General features: G+C 55.0%; 8 protein-coding genes across 8 annotated transcripts; 4 read left to right on the plus strand and 4 right to left on the minus strand.

Moving 5' to 3' along the window:
• Window positions 1-608: 608 nt before the first annotated feature.
• Window positions 609-1,583, plus strand: PHACADRAFT_155889 (uncharacterized protein; the record flags this gene model as incomplete). The annotated part of the gene is made up of 7 exons (XM_007390169.1): window positions 609-675; window positions 730-814; window positions 865-920; window positions 973-1,040; window positions 1,102-1,311; window positions 1,366-1,470; window positions 1,524-1,583. The coding sequence occupies 7 exons, from the start codon at window positions 609-611 to the stop codon at window positions 1,581-1,583; spliced, it is 651 nt and encodes a 216-aa protein (XP_007390231.1).
• A 38-nt stretch (window positions 1,584-1,621) lies between these two features.
• Window positions 1,622-3,348, minus strand: PHACADRAFT_246914 (uncharacterized protein). Its single transcript, XM_007390170.1, has 5 exons — window positions 2,762-3,348; window positions 2,625-2,703; window positions 2,086-2,565; window positions 1,912-2,024; window positions 1,622-1,855 (listed from the first exon to the last, which is right to left on the minus strand). Exons 1-5 carry the CDS (start codon window positions 3,071-3,073, stop codon window positions 1,748-1,750), a joined length of 1,092 nt encoding a protein of 363 aa, XP_007390232.1. The 5' UTR covers window positions 3,074-3,348; the 3' UTR covers window positions 1,622-1,747.
• A 756-nt stretch (window positions 3,349-4,104) lies between these two features.
• Window positions 4,105-8,923, plus strand: PHACADRAFT_246918 (uncharacterized protein). Its single transcript, XM_007390171.1, has 13 exons — window positions 4,105-4,495; window positions 4,548-4,625; window positions 4,679-4,743; window positions 4,797-5,519; window positions 5,572-5,787; window positions 5,846-6,476; window positions 6,538-7,369; window positions 7,434-7,716; window positions 7,766-7,808; window positions 7,859-8,156; window positions 8,214-8,320; window positions 8,383-8,605; window positions 8,664-8,923. Exons 1-7 carry the CDS (start codon window positions 4,176-4,178, stop codon window positions 6,974-6,976), a joined length of 2,472 nt encoding a protein of 823 aa, XP_007390233.1. The 5' UTR covers window positions 4,105-4,175; the 3' UTR covers window positions 6,977-7,369; window positions 7,434-7,716; window positions 7,766-7,808; window positions 7,859-8,156; window positions 8,214-8,320; window positions 8,383-8,605; window positions 8,664-8,923.
• A 719-nt stretch (window positions 8,924-9,642) lies between these two features.
• Window positions 9,643-10,426, plus strand: PHACADRAFT_189918 (uncharacterized protein; the record flags this gene model as incomplete). The annotated part of the gene is made up of 3 exons (XM_007390172.1): window positions 9,643-9,987; window positions 10,074-10,254; window positions 10,323-10,426. The coding sequence occupies 3 exons, from the start codon at window positions 9,643-9,645 to the stop codon at window positions 10,424-10,426; spliced, it is 630 nt and encodes a 209-aa protein (XP_007390234.1).
• Window positions 10,427-10,456: 30 nt separating this feature from the next.
• PHACADRAFT_203940 (uncharacterized protein) lies at window positions 10,457-11,513 on the plus strand (the record flags this gene model as incomplete). Its single annotated transcript, XM_007390173.1, has 3 exons — window positions 10,457-10,573; window positions 10,686-10,726; window positions 10,786-11,513. The coding sequence occupies 3 exons, from the start codon at window positions 10,457-10,459 to the stop codon at window positions 11,201-11,203; spliced, it is 576 nt and encodes a 191-aa protein (XP_007390235.1). The 3' UTR covers window positions 11,204-11,513.
• A 267-nt stretch (window positions 11,514-11,780) lies between these two features.
• On the minus strand, window positions 11,781-13,532 carry PHACADRAFT_203941 (uncharacterized protein; the record flags this gene model as incomplete). Its single annotated transcript, XM_007390174.1, has 8 exons — window positions 11,781-12,309; window positions 12,377-12,493; window positions 12,558-12,669; window positions 12,728-12,887; window positions 12,955-13,057; window positions 13,122-13,383; window positions 13,433-13,475; window positions 13,526-13,532. The coding sequence occupies 8 exons, from the start codon at window positions 13,530-13,532 to the stop codon at window positions 12,016-12,018; spliced, it is 1,098 nt and encodes a 365-aa protein (XP_007390236.1). The 3' UTR covers window positions 11,781-12,015.
• A 1,443-nt stretch (window positions 13,533-14,975) lies between these two features.
• Window positions 14,976-16,492, minus strand: PHACADRAFT_168109 (uncharacterized protein). Its single transcript, XM_007390175.1, has 7 exons — window positions 16,351-16,492; window positions 16,124-16,296; window positions 15,952-16,054; window positions 15,737-15,887; window positions 15,564-15,675; window positions 15,378-15,497; window positions 14,976-15,322 (listed from the first exon to the last, which is right to left on the minus strand). Exons 1-7 carry the CDS (start codon window positions 16,376-16,378, stop codon window positions 15,032-15,034), a joined length of 978 nt encoding a protein of 325 aa, XP_007390237.1. The 5' UTR covers window positions 16,379-16,492; the 3' UTR covers window positions 14,976-15,031.
• Window positions 16,493-17,283: 791 nt separating this feature from the next.
• Window positions 17,284-17,501, minus strand: PHACADRAFT_246926 (uncharacterized protein). The gene has a single exon (XM_007390176.1). The coding sequence runs from the start codon at window positions 17,490-17,492 to the stop codon at window positions 17,310-17,312; it is 183 nt and encodes a 60-aa protein (XP_007390238.1). The 5' UTR covers window positions 17,493-17,501; the 3' UTR covers window positions 17,284-17,309.
• Window positions 17,502-17,520: the final 19 nt, after the last annotated feature.

Below are 17,520 nucleotides of genomic sequence, written 5' to 3' on the forward strand. Positions count from 1 at the left end.
CTCCGGTTTGATCTTTCGTTGTCACAAGCTAGCTAGCTGTGCCGTACTCCACGCACGGGGTACCAGCTTGGAATGAATATTACGAGCTTTCGTGACCTCTTCCTATCCCTCACGGTTCTTATTCGATATTGCCTTTCTATCCAACAGGCCGAGCGAGATGAAAGGAGGAAAGCAAGTGGCCGGGGTCTGCCAACACCCTTGTCACTTTGTGGCGCTTGCAGGCGCCCAGTGCGACTCAAGCCTCACATGGCCCTGACGACGTGGACGATAGCACCTGAAAGAGAGGACCGGGCCGCGCTGAACAAGATATCACGATGGAGTTTGTCTGCAGCGACATCTGAGTTGCAGTTAAAACATTGTCGCCGCGCGGAGTAGTATGAGCTTTCGGGACAAACATACCGATGGTACACATACTGCTACAAGAATCATGGCCAATTGTCTATGAAATAATGCATATGTTATTTCTGGTGTACAATTCAGTGAGATCCCTTTGAAGAAATCGGCCAAGACGGCAGAGCGGAGTGCCGCCGACAACTCGAGTGACGGTCGATGACAAGTGGCTTTGGCGCCCGTACGCGTCTTACACCTGTTCTTGGCCAGAGACCACGATGATCCCGACGCCAGACCTCTCACATCTGACCACTGCGGACTATGAGCACGTTTACAAGCCTGCGGGTGTGTCTTGAACCTCACCCACGTCTCTGAATGACTAGATCTTGCCTTCGCCAGAGGACACATTTATCCTGCTTGACGCGCTTGAGCAGGACGCGGACGAGCTTCGCGAAACAAAGCCTCTGGTGTGCCTGGAGATAGGGTGCGTCTCGCGTCTCTCACTGAGATTCACATATAACGTAAATCGCACAGGTCTGGTTCAGGCTGCGTCTCCAGCTTCGTCGGGGCCATCCTCGGGCACTCGTGTCGTCAGTCGCCTCTTCAATATCGTCTCCGCTTTGGAACTGACTTGCACCACAGTGTACCTTTCTACGGACATCAATCCTCATGCCGCCTCATGCACACTGCGAACTGCGCGTCAGAACAAGGTGCCCCTCCCTTCCCCCCTCTCCGGTCCTCTCAAGCCCTGACACGGACGCCGTGTAGTAGACGGCCGTAGACCCCATCGTCGCAAGCCTGGCAGGCCCGGTGCGGACGCGTCTGCACCGCAGCATCGATCTCCTCATATTCAACCCTCCCTACGTTCCGACTTTCGATGAAGAAGCGTACGGTGCGCAGAGCACCGCCGGGATTGCGGGCGCGTGGGCAGGCGGGAGGGATGGCATGCAGGTCACGGACGCGCTGCTGGACGACCTGGACGTACGTTGTGTGCTCTTTTTGAGTGGGTGAATGAGATAGCTGATCGCTGTGCAGAATCTGCTGTCTCCGACAGGCCTGTTCTACCTGGTAGCAGTCAAGCAGAACGACGTGCCCGGAATTCGAAGTCGGATGGAGCAGGAGTCCGGATTTCGGAGCGAGGCGAGTGACAATCTCTACGATAGCGTGCTGAGCCTGACATTACGCCTGAAAAGGTGGTGTTGCAACGAAGAGCAGGTCGGGAACATCTCTTCGTAGTACGGTTCACGCGCTAGCATGCTCACCTCCTAACGAACCCTCACGCGTCTCCGGTACATTATCATCTGAATGATCATACACAGGCCACAGAGATAAAGTACATCCATTTTTACACCGGTTTCCTTTTAGCAATGTACGCGAACCGGTCCGTTTTTCAGCATGTCCTGGTATGTACCTGAGCTTAGTTGAGCTTGAGGTCGGGGTTGGCGGGAATGGGCCTCTCCGCTTGGGGTGTGATGCGAATGCCGTGGCGCACGGCACCCTCTTCGGTGAAGTCGAGGATGGCAGACTGCAGAGGGTGAACGTCAGGAGAAGCCAGCGAAGAGCGCATGAAGCGCCACTCACGTGTGCGGTGACACGGTTGTCCCAGAGGACGACGGTGTAGGGCTCCCAATGAGTGCGCACCTGGCTGTCGATGCTGCGGTCGATGTGGTCGTACAGGAAGTTGAGGATGGCGTCTGGCGCGAAACGGTCAGCCTTTGCCCCTCCCCTCGCGCAGGGTCGCGCCCAGGCACTCACCCGACTCCTCCTTCTTGAAGCCGACGATGCGCCGGGTGAACTGCCGGTTGACGTAGAGCGCCTCTTCGCCGGTGACGGGGTGCCTGCGGATGACGGGGTGCTCGTGGACGACGGGCTCGCGGCGGACGACGCCGCCGCGGTTGCCGGCGCGCGAGAACTCGGCCTGCTCGTGCGCCGAGTGCGTCGCGCGGAGGGTGCGGAGGAAGGCGACAAAGTCGGGCGAGAGCCGCCGCAGCGTCGTCACCTGCGACGTGAAGACCGTGTCCCCGCCCGTCTCGGGCGCGGCGACGAGGAAGAGCGTCGTCAGCCCCGGCGGCTGCCGCTCGTAGCTCACGTCCGAGTGCCAGCTCGTCGCGATCGTCCGGTCGCTATGCTCGTAGTTGAACGTCGAGTGCTTGTCGCGGTACACGAGGTGCAGGTGCGGGTAGCCGTCGGGGTGTCCTGAGGTCGGGTGGATGTGCAGGCGGCCGAAGTGGCGGCCTTCATAGGATGTAGCAGTGAGCTCAGATGTGGTGGCCATTCAGTGCCAAGTTACTAACCCCACTCAAGCCAGAAGTCAGGTCCACGCTCGATGAAGTCTTGCTGATCTCTGAGAACCAGGACCTTGCGCTTCGCGACCTAAGGTGAAGACATGCATTAGAACAAACATAAGGAATAGAGTAGTTTCCACACGGACCTCCAGGGCCAGCTCGTCCCTCTCATCGTTTGTGAGAGTAGCCAAGTTCACACCACGGATCTCCTCTCCGGCAGGGGGCGTGAGCTGCGAGACCTTGGCATTCTCGAGGAACTGCCGCGGGTTGGGGTGCTGCAGCGCGCGATGGCCAGGGTCGACGTGCTCGAAGGGCTCGAGCGGGGGGTAGTGCTCGTCCTTCGGGAAGGTGGGGAGCAGGTGAGCGTACTTGTACTCGGTCTGCTCCTGCTTCTCCTCGGCCTTGACCTTGATCGACCCGGAGGTCTCGTGAGCGGTCACAGTAGAAGTGGTAGACATCCTGGACGAGGTGCGGCAACGGTTGAGCAGGCTTCTGTCGCTTGCGCAGAGGGTGTGTTAAGTATGGGTCCAGTGTGGGCTTCGCCATAGGTTCAAGCGAATGCGCCATCGTTAGTCAGCTATGATGTCTGCACGCTACTCATGACCGGCCGTTCCGGCAGGGGACTCCCCGCAATTCGCAAGTATTGCAGTATCATATTCCGACATTCCGAGACCCGAATGCGGCTGAGAGTCTGAGGGTGTATATAGCAATGCGTAGCGTGGGGCAGGGTTGCGCAATATGCCGCGGAGATGAGACGAGGATAAGGGTGTCTGAGGAGTGCAGTGGGCCGTCGCCAGCCTGGAAGGGGGCCGCGGGGTGCCGGTGCATGTGCTCGCCCAGCCGACTCTTATATATTTGGGGCGGATAGCGTGCTCCAGGCCCTGGGAGCGGTGCGGACGGGCGTCTGCGAACGACAGCGCCTTCCTGGAACGGACGGGCCAGCGAGAAGCGCTGCTTTATCGGCCACGTGGAGGCGCGATCAAAGCCGTCTTGCGGTGGGACTTCCTTTCTGGGCCGTTGTTATTGTGTTTGGCAGCGCCCGCGCTGGGCCAGGATCCGAAGCGATGCAAGGCCAACACAATAAGGATGTGATCTGGTCGATGCGCAAGGCCCCTTTGGGTCCTCTCGAGCCGCAATGAATCCCAAGGCTCGCACAGGCCGTGTTCTCCCTGCACTCGACATGTCGTCAGCTGGGCTACCGGACACTATCCACACAACCGTGGGCATCCTGTCCTCCTACTTCGCCATTGACTCGGTCTGCACGATGTGAGTTCATCCAGCGGCGCTCCCTCCTAATTGTCAACAACTTACCTTCCGTCTCTAAGCTCGCGCTTTGACCTATTGTGCGGACGTATGGTCCGCTCGATCCCTGTCTGATCGTCCTCGATACCCTACACAATTGCAGGTGCTCCGCAAGGCACGACACGTCTACCGAGCCCAGTCAAAAGGAGAGCACTCTCGGGATGTCCTCCAGGCATCCCCGTTTCGCTCTTCTCTTCTTCTTGCTGCCCATCTTCTCGCTCCATCGCTGCTTGGTGGGCTCACAGCGCGGGACACATCATGTCGACAGCTCTTGCTTCTTCCCTCGCGGCCTTACGCCGCACTGTTCCCGATGTCCCCGAAGACATCGACGATGTTCTCGAGCACCTCAACGATCCCAACTGGGACTACCGCCCTCCTTCTCCCACCCTGTCCACAGAGTCCATCGACCTCGACCCCAAGGAGAAGGGTTTCATCTCGAGCAGGCACTCGGGCTCTGATTACGAGACAGAGTCAAACGCCGAGTCCACCTACGGCAAGACCGCAGTCACTTCGACCTACGGTAAGACCGAACAGTCCCACTCTCACCTCTGGTCCTCTGCGGCCAGCGACCTCGACGAGTACGTGGTTTCCTGCTCTTCTCTCAGACAGCTGCTCATTCGTCTTCCCCAGCGACTCGCCATATCCCGAGGTCCGAGCAGCCGTCTCAAATGTGGACGATCCGTCCATGCCCGTGAACACCTTCAGAGCGTAAGTAGCTCGCCTTGCATATGTTCTCGTCAGTCTAACGACCCCCTGTTCAGTTGGTTCTTGGGATTGGTGTTCGCGATTGCTGCTACAAGTCTCAACACGTTCATGTCCCTGAGAGGTACACGGTCCACCACTCCTTTGTCGTAAACGCGTTCTGACCCATTACTGTAGCCCAGATCTGGACATTCAGCCCTCTCGTCGCCCAGATTCTCGTCATGCCCTTCGGCAAGTTCCTCGCCTGGGCACTTCCCACCACTCAATACCGCACCTTTGGCTACACATGGTCGCTCAACCCTGGACCCTTCAACGTCAAGGAGCACACCCTCATCGTCGCCATGGTCTCCATGTGCTGGCAGACCGTCTACATGTCCTCGGTCTACATCACCCAGGAGGTCAACTACGGCCAGGAGCTCTCGTACTCGTACAAAATCCTCACCGCCCTCTCCAACCAGCTGATCGGCATGGGCATCGGCGGCATGTTCCGGTCCTTCCTCGTCTGGCCGTCGAGCATGATCTACCCCGGCACACTGGTCAGCTGCAGCCTGATGAACACGCTGCACCGCACCTGGGGCAAGCGCGAGCGGAAGCACATCTCGCGCCACAAGCTGTTCGCCATCGTCTGCGTCGCCTCGGCGCTGTGGTACCTCATCCCCGGCTTCGTCTTCACCGGTGTCAGCATCTTCTCGTGGGCGTGCTGGATTGCGCCGACGAACCCGACGGTCAACGTCGTCTTCGGATCGCTCAGCGGCATGGGCATGGGCCTGCTCACCTTCGACTGGTCGATGATCATCTTGCCGTCTGGCGCGAACTCGCTGGTCTCTCCGTGGTGGGCGCAGATTAACGTCTACGTCACCTTTGTGATTGTGTGCTGGATCATCGCCCCCATCCTGTACTGTGAGTGGCGTGCTTTCTCCTCTCGAGTGTTGATTCTGATGGTATTGCACAGTCAAGAACGTCGTGTTTGCTCAGTACATGCCGATCTCCATCGTCACGCCGTTCGACAACACCGGCATGCCATACGACGTCACACAAGTCATGAACAATGGCACCTTCGACGCCGACCTGTACCATGCGTACTCCCCGCTGTTCTTGAGCTCGACGAACGTGCTTGCCTACACCATGTGCTTCGCCATCTTCCCGGCCACCATTGTCCACACCATCCGTACGTACACACACTTCAAAGTACTCCTGCTCGTCCTAACAGCTCGTTTGCTTTTTAGTCTGGTACAGCCGCGACATCCGGCGCCAGTTCAGCAGCTCGCTGTCCGACAACCGCGACGTCCACTCCCGGCTGATGCTCGCGTACCCAGAGGTGCCAATGTGGTGGTACGGCCTCCTGTTCGCGCTCTGCTTCGTGGCCGGCTGCATCGGCATCGAGATCTTCCCGACCGAGTTCCCCATCTGGGCCCTCGTCGTCTCGCTCCTGATCACCACGGCGCTCGTCATCCCGCTCGGCATCATCCGCGCCGTCACCAACCAGTGGCTCGCGATGACCTACCTCGCCGAGATCCTGGGCGGCTACGTGACGCCGGGCAAGCCGGTCGCGTTCATGCTGTTCAAGTCGTACCTCGGCGCGGCCCAGGAGATCTCGTCGACGTACCTCACGGTCCTCAAGCTCGGGCACTACATGAAGGTCCCGCCGCGGACGATGTTCGCCGGCACGCTCGCGTCGGTGTTCGTCACGACGTTCATCTCCCAGGGCATCGTCGACGCCGTGCTCAACAACAACGTCGACGCGTGCACGCCGCTGTCGCCCAACGGCTTCACGTGTGCGGACAACCAGGACTTTGTCTCGTCCGCCGTCATCTGGGGCGCCATCGGCAGCAAGCGCATCTTCGGTCCAGGCGGGCTGTACGTCGTTTTTCACACCAGTTTTTCGTGCCGTCATCTAATTCCTTTTTCCCCTTTGCAGCTACCGCAGCTTCCTGTGGATAATCCTCGTCTGCTCGCTGCTACCGGTACCTTTCTACCTGCTCGCCCGGCGGTACCCGTACTCGCGCTGGCGGTACGTGAACATCCCCGCGGCCCTCAGCGCGGCGATGTTCTTCCCGCCATGCACCGGCATGCAGTTCACCAGCTGGTTCGTCATCGGCGGCGTCTTCCAGGGATTCCTGCGCCGCCGCCACTTCCGCTGGTGGATGCGCTACAACTACGTGCTCGCGGCCGCGCTCGACGCCGGGCTCGCGTTCGGCTCGCTCCTCGTCTTCGTCTGCTTCTTCGTCCCCAAGGGCGGCAACCTCACGTTCGACTGGTGGGGCAACACCGTGTGGCAGAACACGAACGACGCCATGGGCGCGCCGTTCAAGATGCCGCCCGTCAACCAGACGTTCGGGCCCACGACGTGGGCGTGAACGGTGCCTCTCCTGTTGTACACGCATCGCATATTCGCACGGACTTTGTGCTTGTCTCTGTATCATTATTTGTTATTGTTGTACTGGTATGGTAGCATCCCCATCCCCATCACCATCCCCATCCCCCGCATATACTCTCTTTCGCGCGACCACAGATACCTTTTTTTTCGCAGACCTCAAAACACTTTCTCTCTGTACTCCTGCAGCTTCGTTCGGTATTGATTGTGTAGTCTGACTGGGTCTGTGACATTAGTGTACTACACTCTGGATGTACCCGTAGCAGAAGGCACAATAGACCTTCATGACTCTCGAACATCGTCGTCGTCGATTTGTGTAATGTCCTGGCTGGTCGGGGCAGGCTCTCCACAGGACGACGGAGTCACTGAGAGCAATCTGGAAAATAGAGATGATTCAGAATGTCACAAGGCAGAACTTTCCATTCCCAAGTTATACTCACATTAACAGTCACCAGAGAGATGGGGATACAACCTAGAGGCTCGTTGCTAACCACTGGCCAGTTGGTTGCAGAAGCGGGACAACTGCCGATATTTCCACTATGATATTCTCCTGTCGTCAGCTCTTGCATACATTGCGAGACGATGGCCAGCTGCGACATCGAGAAGGAGGCGCTGACAAGAGCGGCTCGCATTGCCAGAGCGAAGTGTGTGGCCGCCATGGCGTACATAATCACACATATGAGCGCCACAAAGATGCGAGATGTCTGCTTGAAGCCATTACGTCTAATGAAATAGTTAGCAGGAGACTTGGAGGCAGTTGCATGTCACTTACAGGAGGATGAACGTAGACGGGATAACTAGGAGTGAGAAAACACCTGTGAAGTGGTATTAGCTGACGAGCAAGGTAAGCACTGGATACACTCACCAAACACTATCGCCTCAGATAAGATGCGTTGTAGTGTGCTAGGATTGCCTGGGGTGATGAAGATAATCTGTTCGAGCGCATCCGACAAATTATGTAGCTGATCCATATCCAAACTGCCAGGACCGGTCGAGACATTTGCTGGTACCGACTGTGCCATGAAATGCTGATAGCGCAAACAATCGATAGCACAAGAGTAGTACGGTGCATCGGGGTACAAGTGGTGGCTTATATGTGCAAGCCCATCTGGATGAACGTCGAGGCCATCATCGAGGCTATGGTCTCCGTGCGTTCGTGACCTGTCAAGTGCCGCATATGACAGGGAATATCTCCGTCCAAAACGCATTGGTGCTTACCTCCTGCACGTCTGTTGGGGTTTCTACGACCTAGTACCGCCTTCGCGACAAAGACGAACAGATCGCAGCTGGCTTCGGCGCGCCTTGATCACGGCCAAATCACACATCTCTTAAGTGGCCTTGTATCAGATAGGGAAGCTGCGGTATTTAGGGCAGCGTTTTGATACTGACAACCGAGGTACTTATTGACACACGTCGGAAAGGTTTGGTTTGATCAGGGCGCACGGTTTTCCGCCCACTGCGCCACATTGCTCCAAGATGCGACACACGACGTGAATGAACTCCGTTGAAAGCGTGAGACTCACAAGATACGCGTCGCTCCGATAACTCATTTCCTTTGCTGATGGCCGTGTTTTGCCTTGCACGGGTTGAGTTTGTCCGACACCACAGGACGCTTATTCGAGTTGCAAGAGTGAGCGGTAGCGATACCACAAAGTAGCACTTGCACGAACATACGCAGCGCACCACGATTGAGCTCTATGCATGCGGCTCCCTATATCCTCGCATCCCCGACCCGTCCGCTCACACCCCAGATCTACTTGCCGCCTGCGCCGAGCTGGTGGACGCCGCGACCTTGGGTTTGCACAGATTCCAGACCTCCCAGCTCTTGTGCGAGGACGCGGACACCCTCGCCGCCCGCGGGCAGCACCAAGCAGATGTGCGCTGCCACTAGATGTACACGACCTTGTGGGTCTCGAATTCCCTCGCTGAGCTGGATGGACGTCGCAATCTCCTACGGAGCGCCTATGTACACGCACGCGTACCCTTACCAACCTTGATTAAGCTTGATTAGGAAGTTGTCGTTGGCAGAAAGTGTGCGCACCGGCGCTACGCGCGTACGCGCATGAACGCGAGCAAGGTCGAAGTGAATTGAAAGACGACGCCAACAGTCCTTCGCCTGTATAGGTACGAGTGGCGCCTGCTGCTGTATATTTATTATCGACCAGAGGCTTCGCCGGGGACCGCCAGTCTTCGGCTGGTTCCCGGGCTTGGTGTTCGCGATTGCTGCTTCAAAGCTCCAAGTCTCAACACGTTCATGTCCCTGCGAGGTACATAGTTCGTTACTTCTTTGCCGTGAACGTGTTTTGATCTATTGCTGTAGCCCAGAGTGGCATCACTGGGTGTTGGAGGCGTCTTGGATTAGATGGCGTGCCTTAGTCTACCTTAGGCGTTGTTGGGACCTGTCTTGGAGGTGTTACCCAACATTATCAAGGCGCCCAAGCCATGTCGGTCCGATCCCAAGACGCACAAACGATGTCAAGACGTTTGAACATTTTCCTGATGCCCGATCTGGACGTCGCCTTGATTCTCGTCATGCCCTTTGGCAAGTTCGTCTGGGCACTCCCCATCACTCAATACCGCACCTTCGGCTACACATGGTCGCTCAATCCCGGACCCTTCAACTTCAAATAACACACCCTCATCGTCGCCATGGTCTCCATGTGCTGGCAGACCGTCTACATGTCCTCAGTCTACATCACCCAGGAGGTCAACCACGGCCAGGAGCTCTCGTACTCGTACAAAATCCTCACCGCCCTGTCTAACCAGCTGATCGGCATGGTAATCTGTGGCATGTTCTGCTCATTCCTTGTCTGGCCCTTGAGCATGATCTACCCCGGCACGCTGGTCAGCTGCAGCCTGATGAACACGCTGCATCGCACCTGGGGCAAGCACGAGCGGGAGCACATCTCCCGACACAAGCTGTTCGCCATCGTCTGCGTCGCCTCGGCGCTGTGGTACCTCATCGGCCTCATCCCCGGCTTCGTCTTCACCGGCGTCAGCATCTTCTCGTGGGCGTGCTTTCTCCTTTCGAGTGCCGATTCTGATGGTATTGCACAGTCAAAAACGTCGTATTTGCTCAGCACATGCCCATCTCCATCGTCACGTCGTTCGACAACACCGGCATGCCGTATGACGTCACACAAGTCATGAACAACGGCACCTTTGACGCAGACCTGTACTATGCGTACTCCCCGCTGTTCTTGAGCTGGACCAACACCATGTGCTTCGCCATCTTCCCTGCGATCATCGTCCACACCATCCGTGCGTATACCTTTTTTTTTTTTTTTTGAAGTGCTCCTACTCGTGCTAACAGCTCGTTTCCCCCCCAGTCTGGTACAGCCGCGACATTCGGCGCCAGTTCAGCAGCTCGCTGTCCGACAACCGCGACGTCGACCCCCGGCTGATGCTGGGGTACCCAGAGGTGCCAATGTGATGGTACGGCCTCCTGTTCGCGCTGTATTTCATGGCCGGCTGCATCGATATCGAGATCTTCCCGACTGAGTTCCCCATCTGGGCCCTCGTCGACGTACCTCACGGTCCCCAAGCTCGGGCACTACACGAAGGTCTCACCGCGCACGATGTTCGCCACGACATTCATCTCCCGGCGCATCGTTGACGCATGCACGCCACTGTCGCCCAACGGCTTCACGTGCACGGACAACCAGGTCTTCGTCTCGTCCGCCGTCATCTAGGGCGCCACCGGCAGCAAGCACATCTTCGGGCCAGGCGGGCTGTACGTCCTTTTTTCCCCATCGTTTCGTGCCATCTCCTGACATCCTCTTGTCTGCGCAGCTATTGCAGCTTCCTGTGGATCATCCTCGTCTGCGCACTGCTGCCAATGCCCTTCTATCCGCTCGCCCGGCGGTACGTGAACATCCCCGCGGCGCTCAGCGCAGCGACGTCCTTCCCGCCGTGCACCGGCATGCAGTTCACCAGCTGGTTCGTCATCGGCGGCGTCTTCCAGGGATTCCTGCGCCGCCGCCACTTCCGCTGGTGGATGCGCTACAACTACGTGCTCGCGGCCGCGCTCGACGCCGGGCTCGCGTTCGGCTCGCTCCTCGTCTTCGTCTGCTTCTTCGTCCCCAAGGGCGGCAACCTCACATTCGACTGGTGGGGCAACACCGTGTGGCAGAACACGAACGACGCCATGGGCGCGCCGTTCAAGATGCCGCCTGTGAATCAGACGTTCGGGCTCACGACGTGGGCGTGAACGGCGCCTCTCCTGTTGTACACGCATCGCATATTCGCACGGACTTTGTGCTTGTCTCTGTATCATTATTTGTTATTGTTGTACTGATATGGTAGCATCCCCATCCCCGTCCCATCCCCCGCATATACTCTTTCGCGCGACCACACATATCTTTGTTTTTCGCAGTCTCAGAGCACTTTCTCTCTGTACTCCTGCAACTTCGTTCGGCATTGATTGTGTAGTCTGACTGGGTCTGTGACATTAGTGTACTACACTCTGGATGTACTCGTAGCAGAAGGCACAATAGACCTTCGTCGGAACATCATCGTCGATTTGAGTAATATTCTGACTGGGACAGGTCTAGACATTCGCTGGTACAGACTGCAACAGATAATGTGGCGATGCGGCAGCAGTGCTCAAAATAAGTCACCCCTCTGCCCTCCTGTGGCCTCGGAAGGAAGGCATTGCTAGCACCGGCCCTGTGGCGTGGTACAAGGTCACAGTACGAGTGTGCACAGATAGAACTCATGGCTTTGTTTTTCTGTTACATAGACCTATCTGTAATACATCTCCTGACATGTACTGTATCATATGGGTAGCTTAAATAAGGACTATAGACGAAGGCAATCGTCGTACTAGGAGCAGCGAAAATTTGGCTGAGAGGGCATTGAGGAATATTTATTTGTCCGTTACATAGACCTATCTACAGTACATCTCCTGACATGTACTGTATCATATGGACAGCTTAAATAAGGACTATAGACGAAGGCAATCGTCATACTAGGAGCAGCGAGAACTTGACTGAGGGCATTGGCGGATATGTCGAGACTGCGCTACACGGCTGGGACATCCTCTGCGTTCCCGAGAGCTCCAGATTTAGTTTCCTCTTCCGGGCTCCGAGTCTCATCGCCGAGAATGGCTATGACACTCTGGATATACGGATCGCCGTTCTCAAATATCACTGTTGGTCTTGAGGCCAGCACGTCTTCGGATCGTATCGTGTTGCGGGGTCTATTGAGCTTCAGAGGCCGTACGGGCATATCAGCCGTATCCACGATCCTCATCGTATTTTCCACCGTGTAATCTGTCAGGGAAACGAGTAGAACGAGGGCCGTTGGGTACATTCCCTGTGCCATGAAAATGATGAAATACCGTATCAGCGACAGAAAATTGGCAAGATAAAGTAAATCTCACGACTATGTCAACGAGTACTGTTATGAAGATGTATCCTGTGTCATTTATAAATAGTGACATTGTCGAGGATCTTCCTTTGTAATATTGGTCGGTAGCAACGGTGATGGTCAATAACGCCTGAATAAATGTTCGCATGAGGTCGATCAGGATAATAACATTACAGGGCTGAGGAGATACGCACCCACAGCCCACAGTATAGCAATCCAGAATCGACAAAGAGCATGAGTATCTTGGCGCTGCGAACGCCTATACTCCCGCCTCTGAACATCCTCCGCACCGATTGACGATGCTCCCTGAGTTAATATCCTTTCAGTCTAAATCAGTGGGTATTCTGTTACTCGATATACTCACCATGCCTTGTACGCGATTAGAGATGTTGCCCAAATATTTGTCAAAAGTGACAGAATAACAGCAGAAAGGCCATATATACTATCGAAATCATAAAAAGCCCAGCCCACCTCGCCACCCGGCGGACAGACTGAGTCACTGCGGACATTCAACAACGAAATAACTACAAGGTAAGGGGTCATGTCAGCTCACACGTTGTGTGTAGATTTACACAGCCGACTGCCACTCACTAAGCGTAGTCAAGACAAGGATGGCTGAGATGACGATGAAAAGGCGACGCTTAGACCACAAAACCCAGGCCCTCCACAGGACGATGGAGTCACTGAGAATAATCTGGGAAATAAAGATGATTCAGGAGGTGACAAGGCAGAGCTTCTCATTTCCAGGTTATACTTACGTTGACAGTTAGCAGAGAGGTGGGGATACAAGTGCCTTGTTGCACTGCACCAGTGAGCATACTGTCGATGCTCTCACTGCAATACATTCCTTCCGACAGCTCCCATAGACATTGTGAGGCAACGTCTAGCTGCGACATTGAGATGGAGGCGTTGAGAAAAGCGGTTCGCACTGTCAGAGCGAAGTGTGTGGCCGCCATGGCGTACATAGTCACACATATGAGCGCCACAAAGATGCGGGACATTTGCTTGAAGCCATTGCGCCTGATAAAGTAGTTAGCAGGAGACTTGGAGGCAGTTGCATGTCACTCACAGGAGGATGAACGTAGACAGGATGACTAGGAGTGAGAAAACACCTGTAAAGTGGCATTAGCTGACGAGCGAGGTAAGCATTGGATGCACTCACCGAACATTATTGCCTCAGATAAGACGGATTGCAGTGTGGTAAGATTGCCTTGGGTGGTGGTGTCGGCAGTGTAAACAAGAGCCGACAAAATCTGCAGCTGCCAACTGCCAGGACCGGTCGAAAGATTTGCTGGTACCGACTTTGACATGAAAGGAAAACGATCGATAACACAGGAGTACTACGGCGCATCGAGGTGCAAGCGGTGGCTTATATGTGCAAGCCCATCTAAATGAACGTCGAAGCCATCATCGAGGCTATAGTCTTCATGCATTCGCGACCCGTCAAGTGCACATCGACAGGGAGTATCTCCGTCCAAACCGCATCGGTTCTTACCTCCTACGAGCCCATTGGGGTTTCTACGACCTTCCACCGCCTTCGCGATAGAGACGAACAGATTGTAGTTGGTTTGGGCGCGCCTTGATCACGGCCAAATCACACATCTCTCGGATGGCCTTGTGTCAAATTGGTAAGCTGTGATATTTATGGCAGCGTTATGATTCTGACAACCGAGGTACTAAGATGCGAAGCACAGCACCGACGTAAACTAACTCCGTTGAGAGAGACTCACAAGGTTCGCGTTGTTCCGATAACCCGTTTCCTTGCTGATGGCTGTGTCTTCCGTCGCGCGGGTTGGGTCTGCTCGACGGCTGAAGACGAGGCACAGGAAGCTCATTCGAGTTGCAAGAGTGAACGGTAGCGATACTACAAGTGGCACTTGCACGAACATACGCAGCGCACCACGATTGAGCTCTGTGCAGCTCCCTATATCCTCGCATCCCCGGCTCGTCCGCTCACACCCCAGATCTACTTGCCACCTGCGCCCCACGCAAAGTCAGCGACGTTGCCAGCCTCCTCGGAGCGCACATCCTCCTCCCAGCTCTTGTGCGCGGAGACGCAGACGTTATCGCTGCCCGTATCACTGAGCAGCTAGTGCGCGCTGAAACCGTACATGATCTTGTGGGTCCCGAAGCCTGCGCCGATGCCACATGCGTACGCATGTAGCGAGAAGTATATGAACGTGAGTAAGGTCAAAGTGAAATGCAAGACGACGTCAACAGTCCTCCGCCTGTGGTGCCTGCTACTGCTTTGTCGGCGGGCCGGCGCCGGCGCCGTGCAACCTTGGCAATCTTCTTTGCTCCAACTGCCAACGAAATGTAAGTAGTATCCTGGCTGGAACAGGTCGAGCTTTTCACTGTGTGGGCTGCCACATATGATGCAGCGATTCGGCTCAAGGTCATCCGGGATGGGCTCTTCAGCTGGGGCCGGCTTCGGAAGGAAGGCATTGCTGGCACCGGCTTTGTGGCGTGGTCCGGGTTACGAGCGTGTAAGAACAAAACTTATTCAACTTCTCTACCCGTTACATAGACCTATCTGCAGTACATCTTCCGACATGTACTGTATCATATTAGCAGATCATATAAGAACTATAGACGAAGGCAATCGTCGTACTGGGAGCGGCGAAACCTTAGCTGAAAGGGTATTGTCGGCAGATATTTTGAGACTGCGCTACACAGTTGAGGTATTCTCTACATTCTCGAGAACTCTGATTCCATTTTCCTCCCCTGGGCTCTCGTCGCCGAGGATGGCGATGACACTCTGGATGTATGGATCGCCGTTCTCAGTAATCATCGGCGTTGGTCTTAAGGCCAGCACGTCCCCGGATCGTGTAATGTTGTGAGGTTTATTGAACTCCGGGGACCGCGCGGGCAAATCAGCCGCATTAGCGACCTTTGTTGCATTTTCCACTGTGAAATCTGTTAGGGAAACGAGTACAACGAGGGCCGTCGGGTACATTCCCTGTGCCATGCAAAACCGTATTAGCGAGAGAAATCCAAGAAGAAATAAATCTCACGATTATGTGAATGAGTGCTGTATCAAAGATAAGATTTGTGCCTTTTATAAAGCTCACCACCCTCTGGTGTGACCCTCCATTAATATACAAGTCGAAGACAGTCTCAATGACCAGAAATGCCTGAACAGCTTGTATGAGAACTTGAATCTGGTCGGGACAATGATGCTACAAGGTTGAGATACGCACCCACAGCATACAGTATAATAATCCAGAGTCGACAAAGAGCACAAGTATCTTGGCACTACGAACGCCTATATTTCCACCTCTAAACATCCTTCTCACCGATTGACGATGCTCCCTGAAGTTAAATGTCCATTTCAGTCTGAATTTATGGGTGTTCCGTCACCGGATATATTCACCATGCCTTATACGTGATCAGAGATGTCGCCCAAGCGTTTGTCAGAAGCGACAGAACCATAGCAGAAAGTCCATGTAAATCGTTGAAGTCTTGAGCAGCCTGCTTGCTAGTTTGTGGCAGACAGGTATCGCGGACACCCAGCGATGACAGAACTACAAAGTGGTAAATCATGTCAATTCGCACCCTGCGGATTAGTTGGCATAGCTGTCCACTCACTGAGCGTAGACAAGACAAGGATGGCTGATATGACAACGAAAAGTCGACGCTTGTGCCACAAAACCCAGGCCCTCCACAGTACGATGGAGTCACTGAGGACAAACTGGGAAGCAGAGATAGTTCAGAACTTGAGGTGCCAAGATAGGGCTTACCACTCTCAGGACATACTTACATTAACGATCAGCAGAGATGTAGGGACACAGGAATTGGTAAACTCTGGGCCCCGTGGACTCAGTTCCTCGAGCACACTGAAGATGTCTTGTGCACAATGTACTCCTTCATAACTCGGCTCCTCCCTACATTGTGAGACGAAATTTTCCAGCGGCATCGTGACGTCGGCGAAGGCTGCTCGCACTGTCAGAGAGAAATGTATGGCCGCCGTAGCATACATAATCGCACATATGAGCGCCACGAAAATGCGGGACATTTGCTTGAAGCCGTTGCGCCTGATGAAGTATTTAGCAAGGGACTTGGAAATGATTGGACACCACTCGCAAAAGGATGAACGTAGACAATGCAACCAAGAGCGAGAAAGCACCTGTAAGACGATATCAGCTTACCATCAAGGTAAACACTGAGTGTACTCACCGAACACTGTAGCCTCGGTCAGCATGAATTGCAGCGCACCAAGAGTGTATATGTTATAGCTTTGAACTTCACTAGTAAGAAGACTACTAGTCGACGAAGCCTCATCCATGTTCTGACTACCAGAACCGGTCAAGAGATTCGCTGGTGCCGACTGTGACATGAAACGGAGGGAGCGCGGGTCGCGAGTGACGGGTACAGGATGTTCGCGTCGAGGTGCTGGTGGCGACTTAAATGTGCAAGCCCATTCTGAATGAACATCAACGTTAGCGTTGAGGCTATGGCCTTCATCATGATGCATTCACTGTGACTCATCAGGTGCATGAAGGACCGAGCTACGTTTGATAGGGTCCGGGGAGTATCTCCTCCCGATACGCATCGGTGGTTACCTCTCGCGGGCCCTTTGGGGTTTCTACGACCATATCACTTTCGCGTAGGAGATGGACAGATCGCAGGATGGCTTCGGCGCGCCTCGCGGCCAAATCACGCATCTCCCGGGTGTCCTTGTACCAAACCTGGAAACTGCAGCACTATAGCGGTGTTTTCGTTCCGACAACCGAGATCCTGGAGTCCTAGGAAAGGTTTAGCTTGATCAACACGCATGGTTTTCCGCCTACTATACTGCACACCAGCATTGCTTCAAGCCTCAAGGCGTAGCATAAAACATGAATGGATACCGCTGAGAGTGGAGAACTCGCGTCGCGTCCGCCGCATCGCTTCGACAACGTTTGCGTACGATAGGCCGTCGAGTCTCCTTTGCAGATGGCCACGTCTTACATTGCGCAGTGGGGGTTAATGTTGTGTTCGCTCGACGGCTGGAGATAACTTGAAGGCGCCCGCCGTAGCCACAGCAAGAGGCTTATTCGAGCTGCAAGACTGGACAGCATCGATATCATAACACTAGCGCAAGCGGCACACCGCAATTGGACTCTGCACAGCCCTCCATGTCCCCACATCACGTCCGCTCACACCCCGGATCTCCCA

Source organism: Phanerochaete carnosa, assembly GCF_000300595.1.
Source record: "Phanerochaete carnosa HHB-10118-sp unplaced genomic scaffold PHACAscaffold_1, whole genome shotgun sequence".
Lineage (NCBI taxonomy): Eukaryota > Fungi > Basidiomycota > Agaricomycetes > Polyporales > Phanerochaetaceae > Phanerochaete > Phanerochaete carnosa.

What these genes read in the sequence shown, in the direction of transcription:
- PHACADRAFT_246918 (XM_007390171.1), top strand. Translation starts at nt 4,176, where the DNA reads ATGTCGACAGCTCTTGCTTCTTCCCTCGCGGCCTTACGCCGCACTGTT. An exon ending in GCGGCCAGCGACCTCGACGA is followed by an intron (nt 4,496 to 4,547) that starts GTACGTGGTTTC and finishes CGTCTTCCCCAG; the next exon opens with CGACTCGCCATATCCCGAGG. An exon ending in CACCATTGTCCACACCATCC is followed by an intron (nt 5,788 to 5,845) that starts GTACGTACACAC and finishes TTTGCTTTTTAG; the next exon opens with TCTGGTACAGCCGCGACATC.
- PHACADRAFT_246914 (XM_007390170.1), bottom strand. Translation starts at nt 3,073, where the DNA reads ATGTCTACCACTTCTACTGTGACCGCTCACGAGACCTCCGGGTCGATC. An exon ending in TGACTTCTGGCTTGAGTGGG is followed by an intron (nt 2,566 to 2,624) that starts GTTAGTAACTTG and finishes CATCCTATGAAG; the next exon opens with GCCGCCACTTCGGCCGCCTG. An exon ending in ACAACCGTGTCACCGCACAC is followed by an intron (nt 1,856 to 1,911) that starts GTGAGTGGCGCT and finishes CACCCTCTGCAG; the next exon opens with TCTGCCATCCTCGACTTCAC.
- PHACADRAFT_168109 (XM_007390175.1), bottom strand. Translation starts at nt 16,378, where the DNA reads ATGTCCCGCATTTTCGTGGCGCTCATAT. An exon ending in CATTTTCGTGGCGCTCATAT is followed by an intron (nt 16,297 to 16,350) that starts GTGCGATTATGT and finishes CAGTGCGAGCAG; the next exon opens with CCTTCGCCGACGTCACGATG. An exon ending in CAGCACTCATTCACATAATC is followed by an intron (nt 15,323 to 15,377) that starts GTGAGATTTATT and finishes TGCATGGCACAG; the next exon opens with GGAATGTACCCGACGGCCCT.
- PHACADRAFT_246926 (XM_007390176.1), bottom strand. Translation starts at nt 17,492, where the DNA reads ATGTGGGGACATGGAGGGCTGTGCAGAGTCCAATTGCGGTGTGCCGCT.